The 23,591-nt window shown below is 41.8% G+C and overlaps 3 protein-coding genes across 4 annotated transcripts; 1 reads left to right on the plus strand and 2 right to left on the minus strand.

Annotated features, from left to right (window-relative positions):
- Nucleotides 1–1,350: 1,350 nt before the first annotated feature.
- On the minus strand, nt 1,351–16,688 carry cc2d1a (coiled-coil and C2 domain containing 1A). The gene is made up of 28 exons (XM_020084102.2): nt 16,630–16,688; nt 16,325–16,406; nt 16,037–16,172; nt 15,780–15,883; nt 15,219–15,455; nt 14,720–15,035; nt 14,329–14,438; nt 14,140–14,212; nt 13,730–13,837; nt 13,338–13,465; nt 12,519–12,591; nt 12,286–12,422; nt 11,663–11,750; nt 11,482–11,558; nt 11,225–11,320; nt 10,503–10,619; nt 10,207–10,265; nt 9,529–9,645; nt 7,441–7,514; nt 7,307–7,365; nt 7,057–7,208; nt 6,866–6,956; nt 6,627–6,782; nt 5,775–5,906; nt 5,539–5,665; nt 4,852–4,928; nt 4,719–4,766; nt 1,351–4,633 (listed from the first exon to the last, which is right to left on the minus strand). Exons 2-28 carry the CDS (start codon nt 16,379–16,381, stop codon nt 4,601–4,603), a joined length of 2,982 nt encoding a protein of 993 aa, XP_019939661.2. The 5' UTR covers nt 16,382–16,406; nt 16,630–16,688; the 3' UTR covers nt 1,351–4,600.
- A 64-nt stretch (nt 16,689–16,752) lies between these two features.
- LOC109627545 (uncharacterized) lies at nt 16,753–21,566 on the plus strand. 2 transcript variants are annotated; one of them, XM_020084104.2, is made up of 8 exons: nt 16,753–16,890; nt 17,602–17,638; nt 18,001–18,092; nt 18,167–18,981; nt 19,425–19,965; nt 20,451–20,584; nt 20,816–20,917; nt 21,313–21,566. In XM_020084104.2, exons 2-8 carry the CDS (start codon nt 17,611–17,613, stop codon nt 21,389–21,391), a joined length of 1,791 nt encoding a protein of 596 aa, XP_019939663.2. In that variant the 5' UTR covers nt 16,753–16,890; nt 17,602–17,610; the 3' UTR covers nt 21,392–21,566. The 2 variants fall into 2 exon arrangements, with proteins under 2 accessions (XP_019939663.2, XP_019939662.2); XM_020084103.2 differs by having other exon boundaries at nt 16,856–16,999.
- Nucleotides 21,567–21,662: 96 nt separating this feature from the next.
- Nucleotides 21,663–23,187, minus strand: nanos3 (nanos homolog 3). The gene has a single exon (XM_020084112.2). The coding sequence runs from the start codon at nt 23,042–23,044 to the stop codon at nt 22,361–22,363; it is 684 nt and encodes a 227-aa protein (XP_019939671.1). The 5' UTR covers nt 23,045–23,187; the 3' UTR covers nt 21,663–22,360.
- Nucleotides 23,188–23,591: the final 404 nt, after the last annotated feature.

Genomic DNA, 23,591 nt, shown 5'->3' on the forward strand with positions numbered 1-23,591 from the left:
TACAGCTGTTGTTCATTTAGTCACTTCTTCTTTATCACACTTGTGCAGTGACAGTTATAAACCTGCCTGTTCTCTTGTCCTGTGTTAAAGCTCCAGAGCTACTTCAGAACTATTCCTCAGCTCTACAACATACTGTCACTTTTTATTGTTTGTGTGCTGGATGTTGTGTGCAGAGACTTCTATAAACAACCTAAGGTGCAAAGTTAAAAACTGTATGTTTGTCTGACCTTGTTTATCTGCTGAGAAGATTTGAAGTCAATGTGTTTGAGTTATTGAACAGGTGTTATTTTTTATACAATGCATGCTGGCTCTTCCTGAGGTCTGGGAAGAAACTGATATCATGCTAACTCTGTGTAATTTTTAACTATGCCTCCCATTTTGCTTTTGTGTAGAGGGTTGGTTCCTCCCTGCTCTCTCCCAGGGCTTCTTTATTTCTTTCTTATTACAATTTTAAACTATTTGGAGCAGTACTAGAATGGGAAACTCTTTTTTGCCACAATCTATGATTCCTTTGTAGGAAATCTCCTGTGTACACACCACAGACTCTATGAATAATATGAATAAAAATAGATATGTATATAAATCTACTGTCTATGGTTCTAACAGAAGTAGATTCTGGAAGAGCAGTGTTGAATTTTAACCAACACCAATTAGTGCCCATATCTCTCCAATATGTCCTTCCCTTCATTGGCTGTCAATTCAATTTAGGTTTGACTTTAAGATTCTTCTAAAAACTTTTAAAGCTCAGCACGGTCTGAACCCCAGTGATGTCATGGAGCGACTAAGTCCCAATGCTTCAAGCATTCATCTAAGATCTTCGGACCAACACTTAATAGTAGTTCCTGAGTCACGGCTGTTGACTAGGGGTGACCAGGACCAGCACCCCCCCCCCCCCCCACGTCTCCTTATCTGAGGTTTGTCAGCACTCTTCTAAGTCATTGCTTCAAACATATGTTAATAGGAAAGCATTTCAATACCGGATTTTTAACCTATTTTAACAGATGCTGTTTGTTTTTAATATTTTCTTAAATTTGATGTCTTATTGTTGTTTTGTTCGTCGTTGTTTCATTCCATTTTGTAAAGCATTTTTTGCAATAGAAATAAAGTTTTATTAATCTCATTATGTAAAAAAAGTAGTGTCAACACCAGCCACAGATAGAAAGCATATGAGAATCCATTATATCAAACCAATTTTCTGAAGTGTGTGATCAATTCAAAATCAGTTTCATAAGCTCATAAAATTAACAAAAGTAATTCAATATCCAGCTGGTAAAGACATGTTGAGTAGGTTTTCCGTCCAGATTAGAACAGTCGTACTCAGGGGTTCTTCAGTTCAACCAGGACACAAACTTGGAGGTGACACTATTTTATTCATGTTCCCACTAACATCATGTATAAGATAGTAAAGCCTAAACAATCAGGCTTTGATATATTCCCATTTTGAGCTACAAGTCATCATGACTGGCCCTTAAAATAGAGACAGTGCATATTATGCTGTACATTACATTTAGAATGATTGCCCTTATATGACTTAAGAGATTTGGGGAAAAATGTCATAGGATCAACAATAATATCTTCCCAAACCCAGATGAACAGCTTTACTGCAGCTGATCAAGACAGAAGGATTAAGAGTAATGATATACAATCCACCAAACTTTCTCTTTGTGTAAATGGAGTGTAAATGGATACAGATGAGGACAACGAAAAAAAAAAAAAAAAATTAAGAGTCAAACAGACCAACAGAAAAAGAGAGGGAGGAGTGTGTGTGAGGTGTTCGTGGTAAATGCAGGGAAGTGTTGTGAGTCACCAGCGGGACAATCTAACAATATGTCCCTTTGCCCAGGTCCTGGCCATCCAGCTACCACAATGAATGCTGATGAGCTCACTGCCATGACAACAGAGCAGCCTCAGAGGCCACAAGGTTACTTGAGGAGTGGGGTGACGTAGCATGAGGTTTTGTGTGTTTGGGGGTGAAATGGGGTTAAAGCTATTGAATTGAAAGAAACGGTGCAGCTGCAGTTTTTCATGCTGTTAAAGCTGTTAAAGCATATGAGTGATGCAGACTCCAAGTTATATGAGAGCTACTGTGTGTGGTCGCAATCAGAGTCGGTAAAACTCATATATTTGTTAGGGTGAGACCAATGATTTTGTGTTTGGACATCTGAAATATTTGGGGAAAAAAGGTTTTAATTTCTTTCAATCAAAAATAAAAAATATTCTACTGTCCAAACATTTTCCTGACATGGTCATCAAACAGGAAAGCCCATATATTTACCACCACCACCAAGGTTTATGTTTGCATTTGTTTGTTTGTCTGTTACTTAGCAGGATTACACAAAAACTACTGGACGGATTACCATGAGACTTGAAGGATGTGATACGGGTCAGGTAGGAACCCATTCGATTTTGGTGCAGATCCAGATAAGGATTTCTTTTTCTCTGAGATATGACAGATAATAATTCAACAATCTTGATGAAAAAGATCTGTCCTGTTGGTTGATTGATATTTATGTGTGTGTGAAATGTGGTGCAGATCCAAATAAAAATCTGGTTCTAGTGATTTAAATGTGGTTTCTGTTGGGGACTGTTTTGTTTTGGCAAAGGATGTGCTCCAGTGCCATTCTAGTTCTTGTATTGTTTCAGGTAGCCATTGGTTTCAATTCATTTTCATATAGAATGAAAAGCTGTTAGTGGATCCTTTAAATTAGCCTGAACTGAATTGAGTTGACACAACTCAATGAGTCAAATGTTTAGATCAAACTGAAACAGTTTTAAGAGTAAAGGATTTTACAGAAGCACGGAAATAAATGTAAACTTCAAATCGAATCAAATCAAAGGCACCATAATGTTCCATTTACAAAGAGTCAGAGCATAACCCCTCCTGAGGTTAAAGGGGGTAGGGGGGGGTTAGATAAAAAAAAAATCTCAGTCTATGGAGAGCTGCATCTTTAACCGGGATTATTTGCTAATGGAGCGAGCTGGTGGGTGGATTAGGGCAAACACACAAGTCTCTGCTCTGCCACGTGACCAAAAACACTATTAGTGGAGTTACCAAACATCATCAACCCAGAAGAGTCAAATATAAACATAGCATACGTCAGCTACATCCTGGCTGTGTACAGTGGACATGGATCTGCTGTCAGGTTAGCAGGTCATCAAACACATCCATCTGAGACATCTGTCCCCACAGCAGAGTATGTGTGGCAGTTAATGACACATTTGTAAAAAATTACAAGTGTCACACAACTGGCTGTTTTGGTCTTTTAGGGTAAACGATTTATTCTCAAGGTGTCTGTCTTAGTCAGTAGGAATTTTTTACAACTGTCAAAGTTTTACCAGATACCTTGATTTTAAGTGAAAAAAACAGGTAGAGAGAAGAATTGCAGAGACGCCTATGACAGGGATGTCTATGGGGAAACAGAAATAGAAATGAGCAATTGCCCAGGCTTACTGACAGATACAGGGCCGTCCTCGTGTGGGCAGACTATTCAGCATCCGGCTGTGCCACCACTGCAGAGCTCATTTAGAGGGACAGTATCTTTCAGTGTTTTTGTAAACTGCAAACACCAAAATCTGCAGAAAATGGCAGAACACTGACGTAGTGGTCACTAATTATTTTCTACTCAGCAGCACAATAGACCTAATATTGCAAAGAAAATCCAAAAGAAGCAACGTATTACTCAATAATCTCTGAATTAGTGTGACGAAAGTGAAGATGAAGGAAACAACAAAGAAACAGCTGATGGCGGAGAAGAAGCAGAAGCTGTAATACTTTAGCAGGGTTAAGCTTCAACCACAATCATGGTACGCTGTTAACACCCCCTCTCCACGGCCCCAAATGCGACTCTACGTCTGATCTAGTCGTCTCCTTGGTGACACAAACACTAATCCCTCATTATGGGTTGTAGGCTGTAGCTGTGTTTTTTTTTTTTTTATTCCCATATCACACCACTCCAAACGGAGCAGATTACTGTAATCTGGGAACACTGGAGCAGACAGATTAGATTAAGCTCATTACACACATAAAATATGGGGGAAAGGGGTTAAAAACACCTCAGTCCACTGGTTAAACACACTTCAGAGCAGGCTCACACACACACATGCACACTTTTTGGTCATCTATGGACATCAAAAGACTCTGAGCTGGTGTCAGGTTTTTTTTACAGCTCTCACCAGCAATTCTCAATGGAAAGACGGAAATATAAAAAAATCTACAGAGTGGGAGTAAAATCTGTCCTTCAGAAGCTGTAGTGTCTTTTTGTTTAAGTGCAAATAAGCCTGGCTCTCCCTTACCTCTTTAACACATTACATAATATAAGCTTTAATTTCTGTCCCTTTGTTGTTGCAGGTTCTTTCTCAGCTATTGGGACAGGCGACAATCACAAGTGACGCAAGTTATATGATCTCAGACGGAATTAGCAGGTTGGTACATGCAGTTGTCATGGACATGAGCAGCACAGAGTCATGCTAAACGTGCCCCAAGTATCAAACCGTAGTGTTTGTATGTGAATGAGTATTGAATGAGACAGAGAGAGATGAAAAAAAAACCCCAAAACAACCAACAGTCCTCCAGTCAAATCTCTGCTCCCCTTTTCTCCTCTTATCGAGCACGTTTCCTCGTAAGGGACTCCAGCTGAAGCAGAGAGAAATGTTTAGATATTATAAATGTGCACATGAAGAATATACAACATATATTGAGAGTTCAAAGCAGCTCTTACTTCACTCTCTACCATCTTCACCCTGCCAAGTGCATCCTTGGCAGCATCCTATACAAAAAAAGGAAACCATAATTTTACCCAAGTGAGCGATAACAGTAATATCCATAACAGCGAACCCTGCCCATGCACTCACTCTGTTGCCTTGGCTGGAGTATTTCTTCACTGAGTCAGCAAGTCCTTGGACCAGGCGCCGCAGCACATTTTCATATTCTGCACATGTGGCGAGGGGAAATGTGGGTTACGTGCTTTACAAGTGGAAATGTGTTAGTCAAGTACATACAAGAGCCTGACCGATTTATCAGCTGGCTAAATCTTCCACATATCAGGATCAGCGTTTATGTTTGCTGATATTTGACAGAATAAACAATGCAGAAAAGATGTGCGTTCAGATTTACTTTTTACCCAAAAAAGGATATCTAATAATTCCAGAAAACTCTGTGTCTGCGGAATGCAGATCTCGAGAATCATTCATCTTATCGGCTTCACACGTGTTCTCTTAAAGAAGAGCAGTTTCAACGTTGGTGCAATTTGGCCAAACGATATGTTCAATATTAATAAACTTTGAATTAACAGGCGACCAGCACTCTGCAGCAGCAACGGCTGGGTCTCAACCACGCCTTCATGAAAATGGCAACGACAAGTGACCCTCCAGTTTGGGGTTCTGCGTACTGAGTGGAGCTTAACTGAACTTTGAATAAACCGTTGAACAGGTGAGGGTCACTTCTTCAGTTTTACAGGCCAAGAAAACAGATCATTACAAATGTCAATACACTCAGCCTCTGGAACATACCTGTGTATAATCTGTTTGTTTGTGTGTTACCTGTCAGCAGAGCAGGAGAGGCTCGCTCCAGCTGTGCTTTCTGCCACTGCAGTCTGTGTGTGACCTGTTTGTGTTGGTGGATGAGGTCAGGCGGAGGGTCCCGCTTGTTCTTTTGGTACTCTGCGATCTGAGAGACAGGCGTAGTGACTGACATGTCCTAGTGGCTAAGGCATTGCGAGCATTATGGAAAGGGATGTTGCCGAAAGGTTTAGACAAACGCACACACACAAAAATACCTTCCTCTCCACCCGTTCCTTGTCATAGTTGAGGAGGCTGAAGCTGTGGAGTTTATACTGTGGAGGAGAGTTGTTGGGATGACTGCTCCTGCTGCTCCCTTCATGTCTGGGTTTAGATCGAGGAGATGGAGCCTGGTACACACACACACACACACACACACACACACACACACACACACACACACACACACACACACACACACACACACACACACACACACACACACACACACACACACACACACACACACACACTTAAATTCTCGTGTCAATGTTATTAGCTTTGGTCACTTTTGCATTTATAGGCCTTGCAAAGAGGGCAGCAGAAAGATTATACTCTATATACATATGATACAGACGGCAGTAGCTCACATTACAAAGACTTGGTCATCCTCGAAACAAACAGCCACATTTGAAGGGAGGTGAATAGGCTAATGTCATGAGCAGAGTATGTGAGATCACAAATATCCAAGTAAGTTGCTCTGGAAACTTTCTGGAACTTTTTCCAGCCAACCCCCAGTAAAATTTCAGAGTGAGTCCAGGCAGCAGGAAATGTGTTGATGATGTTTATAAAATGCACCAGAGGCAAAAGTGAGAAATACTACATACAAGAAGACGTGCTATCCACAGTAGAATTTAAACATCACGTTCTGTCTCCTGCATGCTCTACTGAATGTTCCAGAGATTTTCCTGTTGTGAAAATGTCTGACCAAGACGATCTCTTGCCGTGTTTGTCATATGTGAAAGGAAAAGTCTGGAAAATGTCTAGATCAAATTTTCTGGAGCTTACGCTGATAACGGCTAAAGACAGAGATCGACATGAAACTCAGATGAACAGCGAACTCTACTCACCCGTTCCTTTTGTTTCTCTGGAGGAGAGAGGGAGGAGACTGGAATGAGTACGAGCCACTTCTCTGTCACTGGTTGGAGATCAACTCCAGATAAAGGCTCTCTGATCTTCACCCTCACCTCCAATTTGCCGCCTGTGGCTTTACGTCCATCCATCACCTATGAACCACAGCCACACCGTCACACAGATTACATCAGTACATGAGTGTATCTATTTGTGTTTTCACTGTATTAACACTTACGTCTATGATCTCTCTAATGTCACAGTAGTTATCTAGAGCCTCTAGCTTCAGCTGAGCTGTGCCCACTACTTTGTCCGTCTTAAACAAGCCTCTGTCAACACAAGGAGGAGAATACAACAGACAAGGCAGATGAAGGAGGATAAACAATGAAGTGTGTGTCTATGTTGCACCAAAGCATTTGTGGTTTTTACCCTTTGTGGATGATTTCAAACTTGATTCCTTTTGATTGGACGACTCGTTTGAAGCCTCGATGGGAGCGGTTGATGTTGAGTTTGAATTGCTCTTTAAACTCTGGGCTGTTGGTGCTCCTTACCGTGCTGGTTTTGTCTCTCTGAGCCTCCTCCTACATAAACACACACACATATAAATGCGTATTAAACCACAAGATATAAACAATGTGAAACAATCCATGATCTCTTCTTTCAGTGAGAGAAATCTTACCACACTGGGGAAGGGAAACTCAAATTTCACACTTGCATCCAGATCGTTAGCCGAGACACCTGAAGGCAGAGAGTGGGTGTGAGCACACGTACATCTGACACATGACTTCACGGTTATTTTGAAGAGGTGCTTACCTGAGGGAGCTGGCAGATTAATGCCTTTGATTATGTACAGCATCAGGTCATTAAGTGTCAGGTTGGAGTAGCTCCTACAGAACAAACACAGGAGTCAGAGCCATTCAGAGGCAACATCTCGGGTTACGGACAAAAGGTTGCATCACTGTTAAGTGCAGGGCTCCAGACTTTCAACATTGGTTGCACCCGTGCACCTAACTTTTTCATGTAAGTGCACCACCACATAATTTAGGTGCACCCAAAATTGTTCACATTTCTTGATGTATTCTTGATGGTAATTTCTTAACTAGGGCTGGGTATCGCCACTGATTTCCCAAATCGATTGGATTCCATTTTCTATTTGATTCAATACAGGATATTAAGGATATTACTAGTTTTGGTTGGATATGAAAGTCAGTTGCTCTTCACACAGACAATCACATTAATTAAAGTTATCATGTTGGATCATGAACTCCAGATTGTTATGGTCACTTTAGCACTGATGTGCACTTCTTGTGTTGTGTGTAGCAGAGCGTGCGCACAAAATGTTTGACTTTTTTTCAATGTGATTAAATACCTGTCTCATAAATTATGTTGTGTTGGTGTTTATTGTTTAAGTGTGAAGTGAGCGCAGGTCAGCAGGTGTGAGGACACTGACTCTGACATGTACAAACCAATTTAGCGTTAGAGGTCTGTCGCAGAAACCATATATTAAACAGTTTTTGTTTGACATACATTGCCTCGTTCACCTCCTCCTTTCCTTCATCTCTGCTTCTCGTGTGTCAGTGTGAGGAATTAGTGTGGGCGGGACCAGCCCGGGGCCTGTGTGTGTGTGTGTGAGTGCAAACTCTGCAGAGGAGATGAGATGGGGAAGCGACACGACTCCATCAAATACAGAGGCACACCAGCTAAATGTTTGGCGCACAGGTCTGACCAAGGACATTTTTAGTCGCGCTTCACACATATTTGGTAGCACTCTGTAGCCCTGGAGTGACTCACTGCCAGAGTCACCTGGCTGTTAGCATGGGATGATACCGGAGCAAAGTCACAGTGAGTCACTCTGATTCATTTACAGCTCCAGCTGGGGGAAATCATTCCTTCTGTTATCAACACTAATAGTCTTCAGTCATTCCAGCAACATTCCGCTGCATGCTGTTAGTAAAATTAAAAATAACCAGATAATGGTTTTATCACATGTCATGGCAATCCATCCAATATATGTTGTAATATTTCAACACAGGCTTAAAATGTCAACCGGTCGGCAGGACTATAGACGTTTTCACAACAACACAAAAATCTCCAGTATTCAGGTGAGGGGTGGTGCAGCTGGCAGAGGCAGGACGTAAAGTACAAATTCCGCTGTGGCTATCCCCTACCCCTGTCAGCTCACATCACATCTTTCTGTCTACTATGTGTAGGGCACCTCTTTTTCATCCTGAGATGTTTAGTTTTGCGTCTGTCCCATGTTATAAAGTTCATCAACACACATACAGTACTCGCTCCGAGTGAATCCTGCAGAGAATCTCCTGCTGTGTACTCACGTAGGCTCTTTGGACATTTTACTAAGGGGCAGGCTGCGAAAGTCCGGAGAAAGTCTAAAGGCTCACACTCGGACATTTGCGTTCACACATACAGGCCCCTGGAGACAGTCCGGGGTTCTCCAGAGTTAAGTGCAGGACAACAGCTTAAGAAACATCGGGGATCCCAAAAGTCAATTAAACTCAAACACTCAACACTTTGAGGGCTCATGAATGTTTAAACAAAGCTTTCTGGCAATCCATTAAACAACTGTTGTGATAGTCTATTTTCTGTGGTCGAAAGACAGACACACTGAATGACAGACTGACACTTTCATCCTCCGAGCTAGAAGCAGCTATAAAATTACTGACTTTAGATCTTCAAGATCTTCTTCTACTCCCTGGCTATTCCATTCTGCACCCCCCGATAGATAAAGCGATGCGTATAGAAATGGTGAATGAATGTGTGTGCGAATGGGTTAACGTGACTTAACAATAAGCTGTGACTGGTTGATAAGACTAGATGCTACTAAATGCATGTAATATAATTTTACACAATATAAAATAAAACACATTAAGGTTTGTTGCTGACTTGAAAGAATTGAAGGTCCTCTCTTCTGTGTGGCACTTGGGGACTGGGTGGCCTTTGGCGTGGGCCTTCTTCAGTATCTCTATGTTCTTCAAACACTCCTCAGCCAGCTTCTCAATCCTGGTGAGAGACAAACAAGGTCCTTACACACAAATGCTCATACGTACGTGTACTCAATACAAGGTGTATCAAATAAAAATATGTTGTTTCCAGGCAGTGACAAGATTTTGAAAGCAAATTGGAATAATGCAATAATGTGCATGATGTATGACAGTAAAATGTATGGGAAAATATGTGGGAAAATAAGTGAAGAAGTTTAAATAATGCAGTGTTACATGAGAAAAAAAAACGACCGTGTTGCCACAGAAACCGTATACTCCACAATTGTGCTGAAGCACTTAGCTGAAAAAATAGATCAGTGCATCTGCGTCTGAAATGTGAGAATTAGCTAATTTGCTGTTGTCAGTATGAAAAAATGTTTCCTAGTTTTAATACATTCATCATTTCACACACATTTTTATAATGATTTGCTAACTAATCCAGAGATGGTGATGTTTGTGGCTAGAAAAAAAATATTGTTACACTTTCATTTATTTAAATTCCTAGCAACAGAAATTCCATCATGGCTGCAGAGAACATCATATTAAATGAACATAAATACAAATGTGGAATGTCTCTTACTTCAGAGCCTCAGCTATATTGCCCACTTTTGTGAACTGCTGGGAGGAGCTCAGACATTTCTGTAAATTGAGTTACAAAACAAAAGAGGGAGTGCATAAGAAAACAGAAAATAACCAAAGACAGTATCATACAGATCAATTGTGATACAAAACTAAAAAGCTGCACAACTAGAAAAGTGACAAGCAAGCTTCAAGCCAAAGATCATAACCATATCAACCATCATCAGTATAAACTGGTCACTGATGCACAGCGAGATTTCGAAGGTGCATTTCTGTATGAAATGTGTATTTGCTGACCTCGTGCTGCTTCCGTAAAAGATCCATAAGGCCGTGGTACTGTTCACTGGAGCGAGGGGAGACAGGGGACGTACGGGAGCGAGACAGAGAGTAGTCCTCTTCCGGGGCGTCGGGAATCTGTCAGCAAAGAGACAAAATCATTGGAGACATAAAACAATGACACCAAACTCTCACATAGAACACAAAGTTCTGAGGTGAAACAGATTGGATGTTTGACCCTCCTTATTTTTGAGAACCTCGGTTCCAGCTTGTACCAAAATTAAATCAACACGTCCTCTATTCCCTATGTGTCTACCAGACGTTATGAATATCCATCTCTGTGCTTGTGCGATATCATCCTGACCAACACACAGACAAACTAACAGAGGCACCAGCTTAATATTCCTGGTTATTAAATTGTAGGATTGAGTCACAGAGAAATAAATACGTTTTATGAAGCAAAGATATTAAATAAAAGGGAAGCAAAATTAAAAAAACATCACATTGGATAAGTGGCAACTATATGAAAATATGTAGATAATCTCACACACACACAGAAGGTGAGATCATCATGAGCTCAAAGGTGTTTTGATTTCACCCTGTTTCCTTCCTCCAGTCTTTCACATTTTGCGTCGACACACCTCCTCATGCATTCAGTGGCTCCTGGGACAACTCTGTCACAACACACACACTCTGTCTCTTCTTGTATGTTACTAACTGGCACATGAGAATGAATTTATAACCTTGGTGACATCAACAAGCAGGCCAGACTTGGCAGCATTGATCATGGGGTCCAGACCCTTGGCATGTCTGAGGTGCTGCGCTGCTCCCGTCATGTCCTACAAACAACCCAACAGCAACAGACGAATCAAACCACAGCGGAAAAACATTTGTTCAAGATTTCAGTAAAACAGCAAGCGTCTGTGCTCAAAACTTATCCATTAAGACTCTACCTATTGTAAAGAAAAAAATATTAAGAAAAAAAAAAAGTCCACCTTACCTTCATCTGTTTGGAGCGCAGAGCTGCGCGCAAAAACCCCTGTCTCCTTAGCAACAGGAAATCCACTTGCTGCTGAGCTGCAAGGACATTGAAGAGAAAAGGTAGTGACGCTCTGACACTTTTTTGCACTTTCTGTATGTTTAGGCAGTCATGCACGTGCACAAACCCACACCACACACACCTTTGTGTCCCAGTTTCACAACTGCGGAGCCTCCAGGGGGCTGTGGAGCAGGAGACTTAGCTTTCTGGGTGGATGGGCGCACTGCAGGCTTCAGAGAGTAAAATATAAGGTTAGTATCATGAGACAAATGTAATGAAGAACTGATTTTTAACTCCAGTAAGGAGTTGCTGTTTGTTTGTCTGTTAGCAGGATTACACAAAAACTGATGGAACTTGGTGGAAGAATAGGCCAAGTTCTTCATTTATGTGAATTTCTCAAGAAACAATTCATGGATCTTGATGAAAAAAAAAAATCAAGCATGTTTAGGGGACTGATATTTAGTGTGCAATTTGGTGCAGCTTGATTGATTTTAAGAGGACCGTTGGTGTATGCGCTCTACTGAGAGGAATATTGACCTCTTAAAATCGGCTACATCTTGGGGATTTTGTGAATTTCAATTAACATTTTCAATTATTGCAAAACAGCTTAATATTAAGTCTTAATTATCTTTAACACTGTTTCTATATTAGTATATTTGATAACAGGCCCAAAGGTGATGCAATAGGCAGGGGGTCCAGCCAAGAAAACAGAATAATCTTCTACAGAATCTGACGTGACAAACAATAAAGCATGTTTCTTTTTACCTTGGCAGCCTCTGTTGGAGTATCCTCTTCATCATCTTCTGCATCGGCATCCTGATTAGCTATTTTCATAGCTGTTTCCAGAACACCAATGAAGTTCTGCTGCTGACCCCCCTCTGAGCCCTGCAGTGGCGGACAGCCTAGAGGAGCAACACACATAATGAGACACAAAGTTTACTATGTGTATGTGCATCCTGGAACCAAATCCTGAAACACGTCTGGATCCCGAAAGTTACCTGGCGGCACTGGGAGCTCGGCCATGTTGATAGGCCGTCCAGCTTTATGAGCTTTGATGGAATCCTGGTATTGCTGTTAAGAAAGGATGAGATGATAGATCACTCTGTTTATATTATTGTTGTGTCATTATCATTGAATGCCTTGATTTATATTATCAATATTCTTTGTTTTTTTTGTGAGCTCCAATTTAAAATATATTAACAACTCAATAAATAAACTACCCCCCCGGTTTTCCATTCCCACCCAGTAAATGTGGCTTTCTCGCATATAAAAATAAACATAACAAATGGACAGTATAATACTGAGAGAAGGTACGAAAGCATAACTCCCACATGAGAATATCAATATTATCAATTTTCTTCCATTACAACAAAAAGAAATATAGTACATGCCTCACACCTATTTTGGTCTTTTATTTCATGGTCTTGTCTCCATGATTTAATTGAATCCATTTACCCTGTGTAAGTCGAGAGGACCAAATGTTCCTATCTTTTGCAAAGTGCTTTTCAATACTCCTCAGAGAAAAACCCAGACTTTATTTCAGGTCATTTCAAAGGTGAAATGAGCAACAGTAGTAGTCAGAGTCACAGCAGCAGAAGGTATCTCCAGTCAAAATAGAGTGAGTCACACTAGTTATTTTGGGACATGAATAAAACACCCCCCCAAACAGCAGCACAGAGCCAAATATATATTACGCATTATGGGATTCTGTATTTCTGAGAATATCTAATCCTTTACTTCATTTAGTTTCAGCTGCACAGTACAGTATTTTTCAGAAAACCACATTTTAAGGCCTACTTTAAGTGGATCTGTAATACCTTGACAATTCGCTGATGCATGCGAGCCTTTCGATCATCCCCTTTGCTCTTAGCGCCCTCTGCTGCTGACTTGTAGACGTCCAACCTCTGCTGCAGGGCTTCTGCCAGACTACTGGGAGCAGGAAGGTCTTCATACACAGACACACACACAAACTTTTCACTTTAATTTCAACTTCACTATACAGAGCTACTGGAGTCTAGAGGTGTGCATGTTCACTAGCCTCACGACTCAATTACGCTTCTGAGAGAAACAAAAGGTAAACGCTAAAAATGAAAGTAGCGGCAACTTAAATAGATTATGTTCAATTACTGCATCGATGCAGAGTAGTCCACGGCCACACCGCGATGTATCTACGAATCAAGACATTTCCACACCTCTACTGAAGTCTTACCTGCCGGGGCCACACTGGCGGGAGCAGGAGCAGTAGGAGCAGCAGGGGCAGCTGGTTTGAAGGAAGACTGAGGAGCAGGAGGTGCACGGTGTTCAACTAATACATCTCCTGCAGAGGATCAGAGATCAGTGGAAAGTTGGAACATCATTATCATTTTACCAGGTAATCCAGAAACAAGACAAACAGTAACAAACAGCCAGTCAACACATAAAGGCAAATGACATCAGCACAGAAATCTCTTTCATTCAATTGGATCAGACTTTCAAGCTTAGACATAATTTGTAATTTACTACATTTATAAAAAGTTATTTCTAAGCTCAGTGTTTGATTTGGTTGACACCAACCATTTATCTCTGTAAGAGAAGTCAAAAATGTAATCATAACTTGTCCTTTTAAGAGATGACACTAACCAGGAGGGGGAGGTAGTGATCTCAGGTCTACCAGTTCACCTCTGTCCATTTCCTCCACCAGCGTGTCCATCTTCTGCAGAGATCGAGGTCAGCTAATATCATCAACTTTTTCTCACAACCCTTGTACATTAACTACACACTTAATACAAATATTTATTAGAGCTCTAAAACAGACAGCGGTTGTGTTACCTTGGCAGTGAGGTAGAGTTGTTTGGCCTGGTCAATGTCTCCGCTCTGTTTGGCATTTATGGCAGCCATCTTGTACTCCCTCTGTCTGGACAATACTGCCTGTTTCAGCTCTGAATTAGGTGAAGAAATAAAGGATGATGGGGTGGCTGTTGTTTTGGATAATGGTGGTTACTAAATAAAACATCAACACTATTAAAGAAAAGCGAACAACTACACTTAACTTATCTGATGTCATGTATAACTTTTTTAACATGGATGATTTTATAGTGTTTATTAGATTGGAGATACAGTATCAGCCCATCTTTTCTCCCATACAGTACATTGATAACACAGTGGAGGAAAGTTGAACAGACATCCACAGAGGACAAAATAAGTCATCTTATGTTTTTACCAGAGTGCTGTGCATCCGGCTGGCTGGGGGTGAGTGGAGAGATTGCAGGGGTTTCTGGAGTGATGGCAGCTGCAGGCTTTTGGGGTGGGGTCAGAAGGAGCGGCTTTGTATTAGGGGTTGTTGGAGGAGCCTCCCTCAGCGGTTTCTGATTGTCGGGTGGAGAGAGCATCAGTGCTGGCTCTGGCAGTTCTCGTTCCTTGACGGATTCAGACTCCGCAGTAACACTGGGTTTTCCACCGAGAGCAACGGGAGGAGGCATCTCTTCCTCATTGATTGGTTTTCCTTTCTTGACAGATGTTAACATGGACTGTAGGGTCTAGGTTTGAAGACGACAGGAAACATGAACATGTCTTCAACATTACAGAAAACAAAAATGCTAATTTACCAATGTTAAGTCTTATACTCATATAAAAAACACAAAATTCACACATAAATTTAGAAATTTTAAAAGATTTAAATGGAGACAACAACAGATTTGTACATGTGATTTTCCTTTTACCTTTAACCCTCGGTCATATCGTCGAACTTTGCTGGTCTCCCCTGCAGCCTTGGCATTAGAAACAGCAGTCTTGTACATTTCAATACGTTCCAGCAGGCGAGCCTCCAGCCCTGTTGCACCAGTAGGAACAGCAGAGTGAGATGTGACAGTCACTTTGGGAGCAGCTGGTGAGACCGCAGGGGGAGTGGGAGCTGGAGCTGGTTCCTCATCATCCTCCAAAACTTCATTAAGCTCTGCCTATGTACAGAGACACAGAAATGTATACAGGTAAGAGAAACATTCTTAAATTGAAGACAATGCAAGAGCTAAGCTTAAAAACATGATACTGAAGATGAATAAACAAGGTTGGGTTTGCATTTTAGAATTTTTTTAAACCAATATATCACCAAAACGTGCAGATATCAAGTTTACTTATATATAGTACATGATAAAGATGAGCACCAAATCCTTACACAGGAGAAGCTAGGACTAGCAAATGGGATGTGAACGTTTCATCTCGATCAATTAATTGACTGACTCTATTTTCTGTAAAACAGGGTAAGAAGATTGTGATATTGTTACCAGCAGATCTTCATCATCAAGATCGTCATCCCCTATTTCTTCATCTTCCACGTCTTTCATGCAAAGGGCTGCCATTCGCTCGATTTCTGCCATGTGAACAGGAGCTGAACATGGACAAATAAATCACAATGAGCACTAAATCACACACTAAATCATTTTTTTTGAGTATTAGCAAATAAACGCAGCAAACTGAGAAAAACTGTGGAAAGAAATCAGGCCCTGTACAAACCTAGAGAGACTAGGTGTTTCTTTCTCACCTCTCCCTTCACTTTTCCTCCCCTGTGGCCTTCCTCCTCCTTCCCCGATCAGATTCAGCAGCTCTGCCTCCAGGTCTTCATCGTTGCCCTCATCATCCATCCCTCCATCCGGGGACAGGTCAAGGAGCAGCCCCATCTGGAGACAGACACAAGGACAGACGGACAGAAAGAGAGACAGAGAGAGAGAGAGACAGAGAGAGAGAGAGAGATGCTGAGTCATACCTGTTGTTGACATAAATACAGTAGATATCATTCTCACATCTCATCATCAGAAATGAAGGGTGTTACCTGTTTGGCTCGAGCTGCCCCTTGACCCCGGGGAGGGGCGTTTCGACTGCGACTCATGGACTCTCACCACCTGGAAGTGAACCTGGAAACAAGGAAAGAAATGAAAGTCAGTGGAGGGGAAACAACAGTAGAGACGAGATAAGCGTCGAGGGACGCAACTTGATTACAATCAACCCATTTTCCTGCCATCTTGTGTCGCATTTCAAACAGTTTAAGCGCTTTGGACCGAGTTAGCGTCACTGTTCGTGTTAGCTAACAGCTACAACAACACAGCTCACAGACACGACCTGGTCCTCTTCACGCACCGTGTTGTCAGTGTTGGGTCGAGTCGGTTGTCCTGCTCGAACACTGCTCAGATATAGCCGCAGAAAGCTTTGATAGCTGTCAGTAGACCGGTGTGTACTTTACTGTTCACTCCGAGCTGTCAAAACAACAACGACAGGCGGTGGAATTCACTTCCTATATGCCGTCTCCACTGGCAACGCACGTCGCGCTTTACGGCTAGACGACACACACACCCGCCACTGACGTAAACCCCGACGTAAAGCTGCGTCCCTGAGGTCCAGGTGAGAAATTGTGGGAAAGCCACAAAATGACAACTCCTGTCTAACACTTTCTGAAGAGTGATTCAATTCATTATTTGAAGTCCAGAGTCCACATCCACAGCACCTTAGAGTAAGTGTGTTTTCCTTTTATGTGAGCTAATAACAGAATAGATACATATATATAGGAATACGTCATCAGATAGTTAGCTTTAAGCTAAACATTAGCCATACCAGTGATAGAAAGTGTTTTAGGTCGCTATATATCACATTTTCCATTTTAAGCTTAACTCTTGCACTGTTTTCATAAAATACTGAAATACTTTAAAGGTTTTACATGATGTCTGGTCCGGTGACAGAGACAAGAGGATAAACACTGGGCAAGGGAATTAACTACAAAGAATATAATGCTTTATTAGAAGTACAAATTCATTAGAACTCCAAAACACCAGAAATCAGGAGACTCCAGAGCTTACTGCTGAGAAGTCCAATCACCACAATACACTTACATCTCACTGCAGTGAACTTATTCTTGTGCTCTTGTGTTTGATTGTTTTAAAAAGTGTCTATCTATCTATCTATCTGTCTGTCTGTCTTATCTATCTATCTATCTATCTCTGTCTATCTGTCTTATCTATCTATCTGTCTGTCTATCTGTCTTATCTATCTATCTATCTAATCTGTCTATTCTATCTATCTAGACATTTCTTAAATACCTTCTTTTGGGTTTTTTAGGAAGAGGAGATGGCCAAAGGGAAGACCAACTGCAGTGGTAAAACATTTTCTTCTCAAATACTACTACTAAATTTGTATGTGTGGTCCAGGTATTAATCATGTTGTTGTGAGGACCTAAATCTGTTTACACAGTCCCATTATGAGGACTTTTCCTCCTTATGGGGACAAAAACACATCCCCGAACTTGTGTTTTTAGGTGAAGACATTATAGGGTTAAGTTAAGGTTGTGTTAGGGATTAGGGTTAAGCAAATTGTAATTATGGGTAAGGTAGGATGTGGTGTATGTTAGACAGTCACAACTGAATGTGTGAGTGTGTGTTGTTTAGTTTGAGAGTAAACCCTCTACAATGATTCCCCATCAGTCTTTGATTAACGATGAGTTGGTCCTTCTGTATTAAGGCAGCACAGCTCCGTTGAGGTCAAGGAAGCGGGAACGATCAAGAGATAAAATCCCTCAGACTGATGATGTTCTGGCTACTCTTAAACAACAGGTGATTTATGTGATTGAGATTGAACCATATTTCCATAGAATCAAGGCAACTTTTTGACAAATCATTCTTTTCAGGGCACAAAAGAAGATCATCCATCTGTCATTGCTCCACCACAGCATCTTCAGTGCCCTCTGCAGGAATGTGCCACGATTACACATCAACAGGATCAGGCAGCTGAACAGCCCTGTCACACCAAACAAGATGAATCCCAAGAAGATAAACTTGCAGAAAAACCAAATACATGCTTGAAAGATGTGACAGTCCAAGCTTCTGAAGGGCAACAAGAGTCCACTGTCACCAGTCCCATTACTGCCTCTAAGCTGGAGGGCTGTAGAGTGCATTCTAATTATGATACCAACAAGAGCGGAATGGAGGAAATAGCTCCACAGGACGGTATTAGACCACCATCTCCAACAGGCACTGATCAACCCCAGGTCTTCTCACCAAACTCTGAAGAGGGCGACAGATCCTGTGCAGCTACTTTGGAGAAGCAACTGGATTCCAAGGAAACCTCTCAGAGTGATTTAGAGCAAAAACACGAAACCAGCCAAGAAGAAACATGCACCTTGTGCATGGCTGATGTCAAGGAGATCACAATGGAGGCAGCTGTGGTATTACCAGCCAAAAAAAAGCGAAGGATGGGCATGTGTGGTCTGACAGAGAAGGAGCGGATTCATTTTTTACAGGCACAGAAGCGTGAAAATGATCAGGGCGGAGTGGAGGAAGTTAAGAAGCAGATTTGTAATAATGCAGCAGACCCTGTGGCTCAGGAGGAGATTATATCTTCACTCTTCGTTCCATCTTCACTTCTCTCCATCCCTGTCAATAGTATCACAGTGCAGAACCAAGCAGAGACACTGAAGTCCGGTTGCTGTGGAGTGAAGGACAGGTCAGCATCATGTTGAGAGGAATCCAAAATACATCTTTAATTTACATTAGATTGAACTCTGTTTAACTTTTGCGTTATCATGACACAAGCAGGTTCATTTCATAAGCAACTCAAGTAATTCTATTTTACTTACAGTGGAATTACATGTTTAAAAATCTACTTCAGTTAAACTAGATGAATGTTCATAGAAGCAATTATAAATCACAAAATTTTGATTTGGATCTTTGATAAGTTCATTGCAAATCAACATCTGTACTCTATCATGGATGAATTTCAGCTGAAGTCATGTATTATGCTTCAGTCAAAACCTGAGTTACGTTTAATTGAAATCCCTGACTTCAAAATACACAAACTTACAACTACAAATACTCTATAATATCAACAGACGTAAATGTAATTTCTTGCTTCCTACTTTGACGATAACATTGCTTGTTAACACACAGTGCGGAGACTGAAGTCCATGTTGCTGTCACAACCTCAGATGGGACCAGTGCTGTGTGTGACCCTGACAGCGCAGAGGTAAAGAGCTGTGAGGCTGAGAGGGGCACGGAGCCTGGTCCAGAACTAACTGGTGAGCCAGAGTCAGGTCCACTCACACAGGACAAAGTGTCGGGGCATTTGGTGAATCAGGAGCAGCAGGAACTCGAGGAAAGTACAACTGTGGTGACTGAAACACCTGAGAATCAAGGTACAGGCAGAGAAGACAAGTCGACAGAGGCAGGCGGTTGTGCTGCCATGGGTTCTTACACTAATCCAGCTGAAAATGAGGAAAGTGAGAAAAAGAAGAAGACTGCGTCTCTGCAGGTGCACAGAGAGACCGAAACAAGAGATGAGATGGAGGAAGAGATGATGGTTGATGCCAGTGATGGAACCGACGCGGAGGGAATCTCTTCCACAGTCGTTGGGCCTGGAGGGTTTAACTGTGGTTCTGTGGAGATCAGTGAAGCTGCAGTGATGCCTCCTGGCTCACAGAGGGAAGACAGTGTGAGTGGTGGGGAGGGAACAAACTTACACAAAAACTTTTGTAAAGAGTCAAGAGAACATGCTAAATTTAGAATGTTAAGGGTTTGCTGTTAAAAAAAATCATACCATTACCAATCTGACAGCTTTACGTTGGGCTGTCTTTGTTCTGGACATCTTTTGACTTTTTCACAGATTTTCCAGAGAATAAATTATGAATATTGATGAAAAACTAATTTAGGGAAATTAAATTATGTGTGGCTTGAATGAATTCAAGGGCACAATTAGGCCTTGGCAGAGGTATGCACACCTCTGAGTGAAGTGAATAACATATGGCAGATTAAAGCTCACATGAACTGTAATGCTAGCTACTTGTGATTTACTGCACCCAACAATAATTGTCATGATAAATTATTTTTTAAATTCATTGATTCTTTAGTCTGTCAGTAAGAAAAGTTTTTCTTACTGTAGTTCTCTGCAGTAATGGCTGATTGTTTTTTTGCCTCCAGTGTGATCCTGAATATGAACTGGCTCCTCCTACTGTAACCACTGTGCCCACTCTGACCAGGGACACCACTGACGTGTTTGCATCTGGATGCTTAGATTACGTGTCGGACTCGCAGCTCAACACTATTGTTCTAATGTAAGGAATCAACATGAAGTCATTTTAGATAAACATGTAAAATTTCATTACCTCCAAGGAGGTAATGTTTTCATTGCTGTTTGTCTTTAAGCAGAGTTACGCAAAAACTATTGAACTCTTTTTATTGATACTTTGAAGTTTGGGATTTAAGCAAAGTTAAAACTTATTAGAGTGCAGAATTGGTAACAGTTGTTTTTTATCCATTCAATGTTTTTACTTTACTTTATCCAGTGATGAGGAGGTGAAGGAGAGGAAGACTTTTGGTTCATCAGACAATCCTGAAGATGCCACAGATCTGATCTGTGGACTAATCAAAGAACTCTCCTCTCTAAAGTTAGTAACTGAAATTCTCCTTTTTCACTTATTCTGTTGTTGTATTTCTAACCTCTCTTTGCTTCCAGCTCCTGCTTGTCTCTTCTTTCAAGAGAAAGGCAGATAAGCCATGGCCACAAGATTTTACCTCTATGGCTCCAATAACACTGGTCCACTCTAAAAGCACTGAATGTATAGTGAAATTATTTGAGGACGTTCTATGACTGACATTCTGGGGTTTTCACTCACTCTCCCCTGCTTACCTTTTATAGTTTCCTTCTCTGGATTTGTACTCATTATCTACCTCTTGACATCTTCAGCCCCCCTGTGATTCTACCACTATTATCAAACTGAGTCCAGTAGTTCAGTTTACAAAACTGATTTGCAGCATTTCTCTTCTTTTCTTGTTCTTCTAGTCAGAAGGTCATGGCCACACACCGGGAGCTGGAGAACCTACAGCGTTGCAGAATAGCTTTGAAAAGCTCACTGCATTAAGGATTTCCATGAGGTACCTGAGCTTGGCGTTACCCCAGTGGTTCATGGGTAGTGAAGGAACTTGTCCCATTCTACAATCCTTTAAGAGTATCTTCTCACTGACAGCTGGAATATTCTGTTTATTGGCTTCAATGTTCTGGTTCTCCGCAAATAAAGCTTGTCATTGTTTTATTAAGTTAGAAATCTGACTCGTTAAATATGTAACTTTCTTGATTAATGTCTCCTTCATGGCTCTTAAAGTTTTAAAAGAACAGAGAGTGGTGACAAAGCATACAAACACAGATTTACTCACTTTAGACATGTGTAACTACAAGAATATTCACACAAAGATTCCCCCCCCCACAAAGCCAGATGAGTTACAGCAGCTTTTTTTTTTTTTACCTTTAGAAAAGCCACACATAGAATATTCAAAATAAAACAGGATGTCTCAGGAACAGGAATTCACTCACACACCTTAGAACTAGAACAAGTCACTGATATTTTAAAAATTTAAAATACTGACATGGTCACATGATGTTTAAATGCTGTAGTAAAATTATTACCAATGATGAATGTAGGTCTGATAAAGCTTTGGTATTTGTGTTGAAATCCTTCAATGCATGGACAGGAAAAGTGAGGCTGGACATCAGATGGCCACGTTTAAAATATAAATAAAACAAACATACAATTTCCTGAGAAACATTTTTTCCTTTTCTCCTCCCAAACATATCTGGCAGTCGTTGTCGAAAGAGAGTACCTCACGAAATCCACCAACAGACGCTTTTTGAAGTAGAGGGCCCACAGAAAGATCAGCCAGCTTCACAGAAGGCCTCAGTGTAAACGTGCCAAAGCATGCAAATTAAAACCAAACCAAAAACCACACAAAAGCAAAAAACAACACTAGTGCTATTAAAATAAAAATCACACATAAAAAAGAACTGCGGCCTCTGTGCAGTGGCTTGTTGTCGATATACCTGACACCTGTTGGCTTCAGCGTCTGGTCTTCGTGTACACGGAGCTGTACGCACTGTCCACCCGGGGACAGAAGCGCTTGGTGTGAGCTTTGGTCCCCGTGGCTCCGCAGAGGGGACACACGTACTGTCGCAGGTAAGGACACATGACTTCCCCGGCGTAGTTCTTCAGCCAGTGGGATCCATACACCAGGTCGGACTCTCCGTTGTGTTTGCAGAAGCTGCAGAACATGCGCTCAAGAGGAGGAGGAGGCGCCGCTGGGGGCTCGGGTGTCTTAGGGCGAGTCGTCCTCTTGTGGTCTTTTGGCCCCCGGTGAGGTTTTGGCACTTGTTTCAGATCCACCACATCTGGTGCGTCACCACGAGCAGGGGTTGGTGCACGCAACACATCAGTTAAAGGCTGATGAGCGGAGGAGTCAGGACGCGGGGACTGAACGCGGAGACCCGGCGCACAATATGCTCCGAGGTTGTTGTGGCGCATCGCGTTAAGGCGCATGGACACCAGAGCCCTGCGGCGATCACCGGGCTCCAGGTGTGAGGCTTTGGGGGCTGAGAGTGGCGACTGAGCCGCGCTGTTCCGAGCCAGAATGTCTCTGATGGTCTCCGACAGTCCCATGTAGTCTCTCCAGGGCTGGAAACTTCCGCTGTTTGACTCCATGAAGCGCGGCAGGTGGTGAAAGAGGCCCCAAACCACACCATTCATACTAGCTCCTTGTCGGTTGTAAGGCAAACTGTCTCTCGGGGACAGGGTCAACTTTTTGACTTTGTAATAACGACTTAAAGATCCAGACACGCTGCGCCGGGTCGTGCGTAACAACGCTTTGATTGGTAATTGAGCACAAGTGTTGGTACGCTCCTTCCACGTACCAGCAGCCAATCACAGGAGCTCATGCGCCAGGCGTGCACGGCCCAATTGACCCCTCTGTTTCCTCCAATGGTTGAGAGGTGTTTGTCACCCATTCGGCCTCCACGTGCTCAGTCACAGTCTGGCTGGTTTCACCACCATAGTTTTCATTTTTTTATTTATGAATAAATGTTTCTAATATTTAAATCTCACTTGAATCTTTGGTTTGAGAAGACAAATCAAGGTGTTCAATGTGTAAATCTAAATGTAGACGTTTTAGCTCATGGACAAATATGGAAAAGATGCAATGTCTCCAAAGAACTGGCAGCAAGTAATCTGCTGCTCTCACTATGACTATATGTTTACATGGGCACCATTATTTGGACCAGATACCTTAATCACAAAA

This window comes from Paralichthys olivaceus, chromosome 8, assembly GCF_024713975.1.
Source record: "Paralichthys olivaceus isolate ysfri-2021 chromosome 8, ASM2471397v2, whole genome shotgun sequence".
NCBI lineage: Eukaryota > Metazoa > Chordata > Actinopteri > Pleuronectiformes > Paralichthyidae > Paralichthys > Paralichthys olivaceus.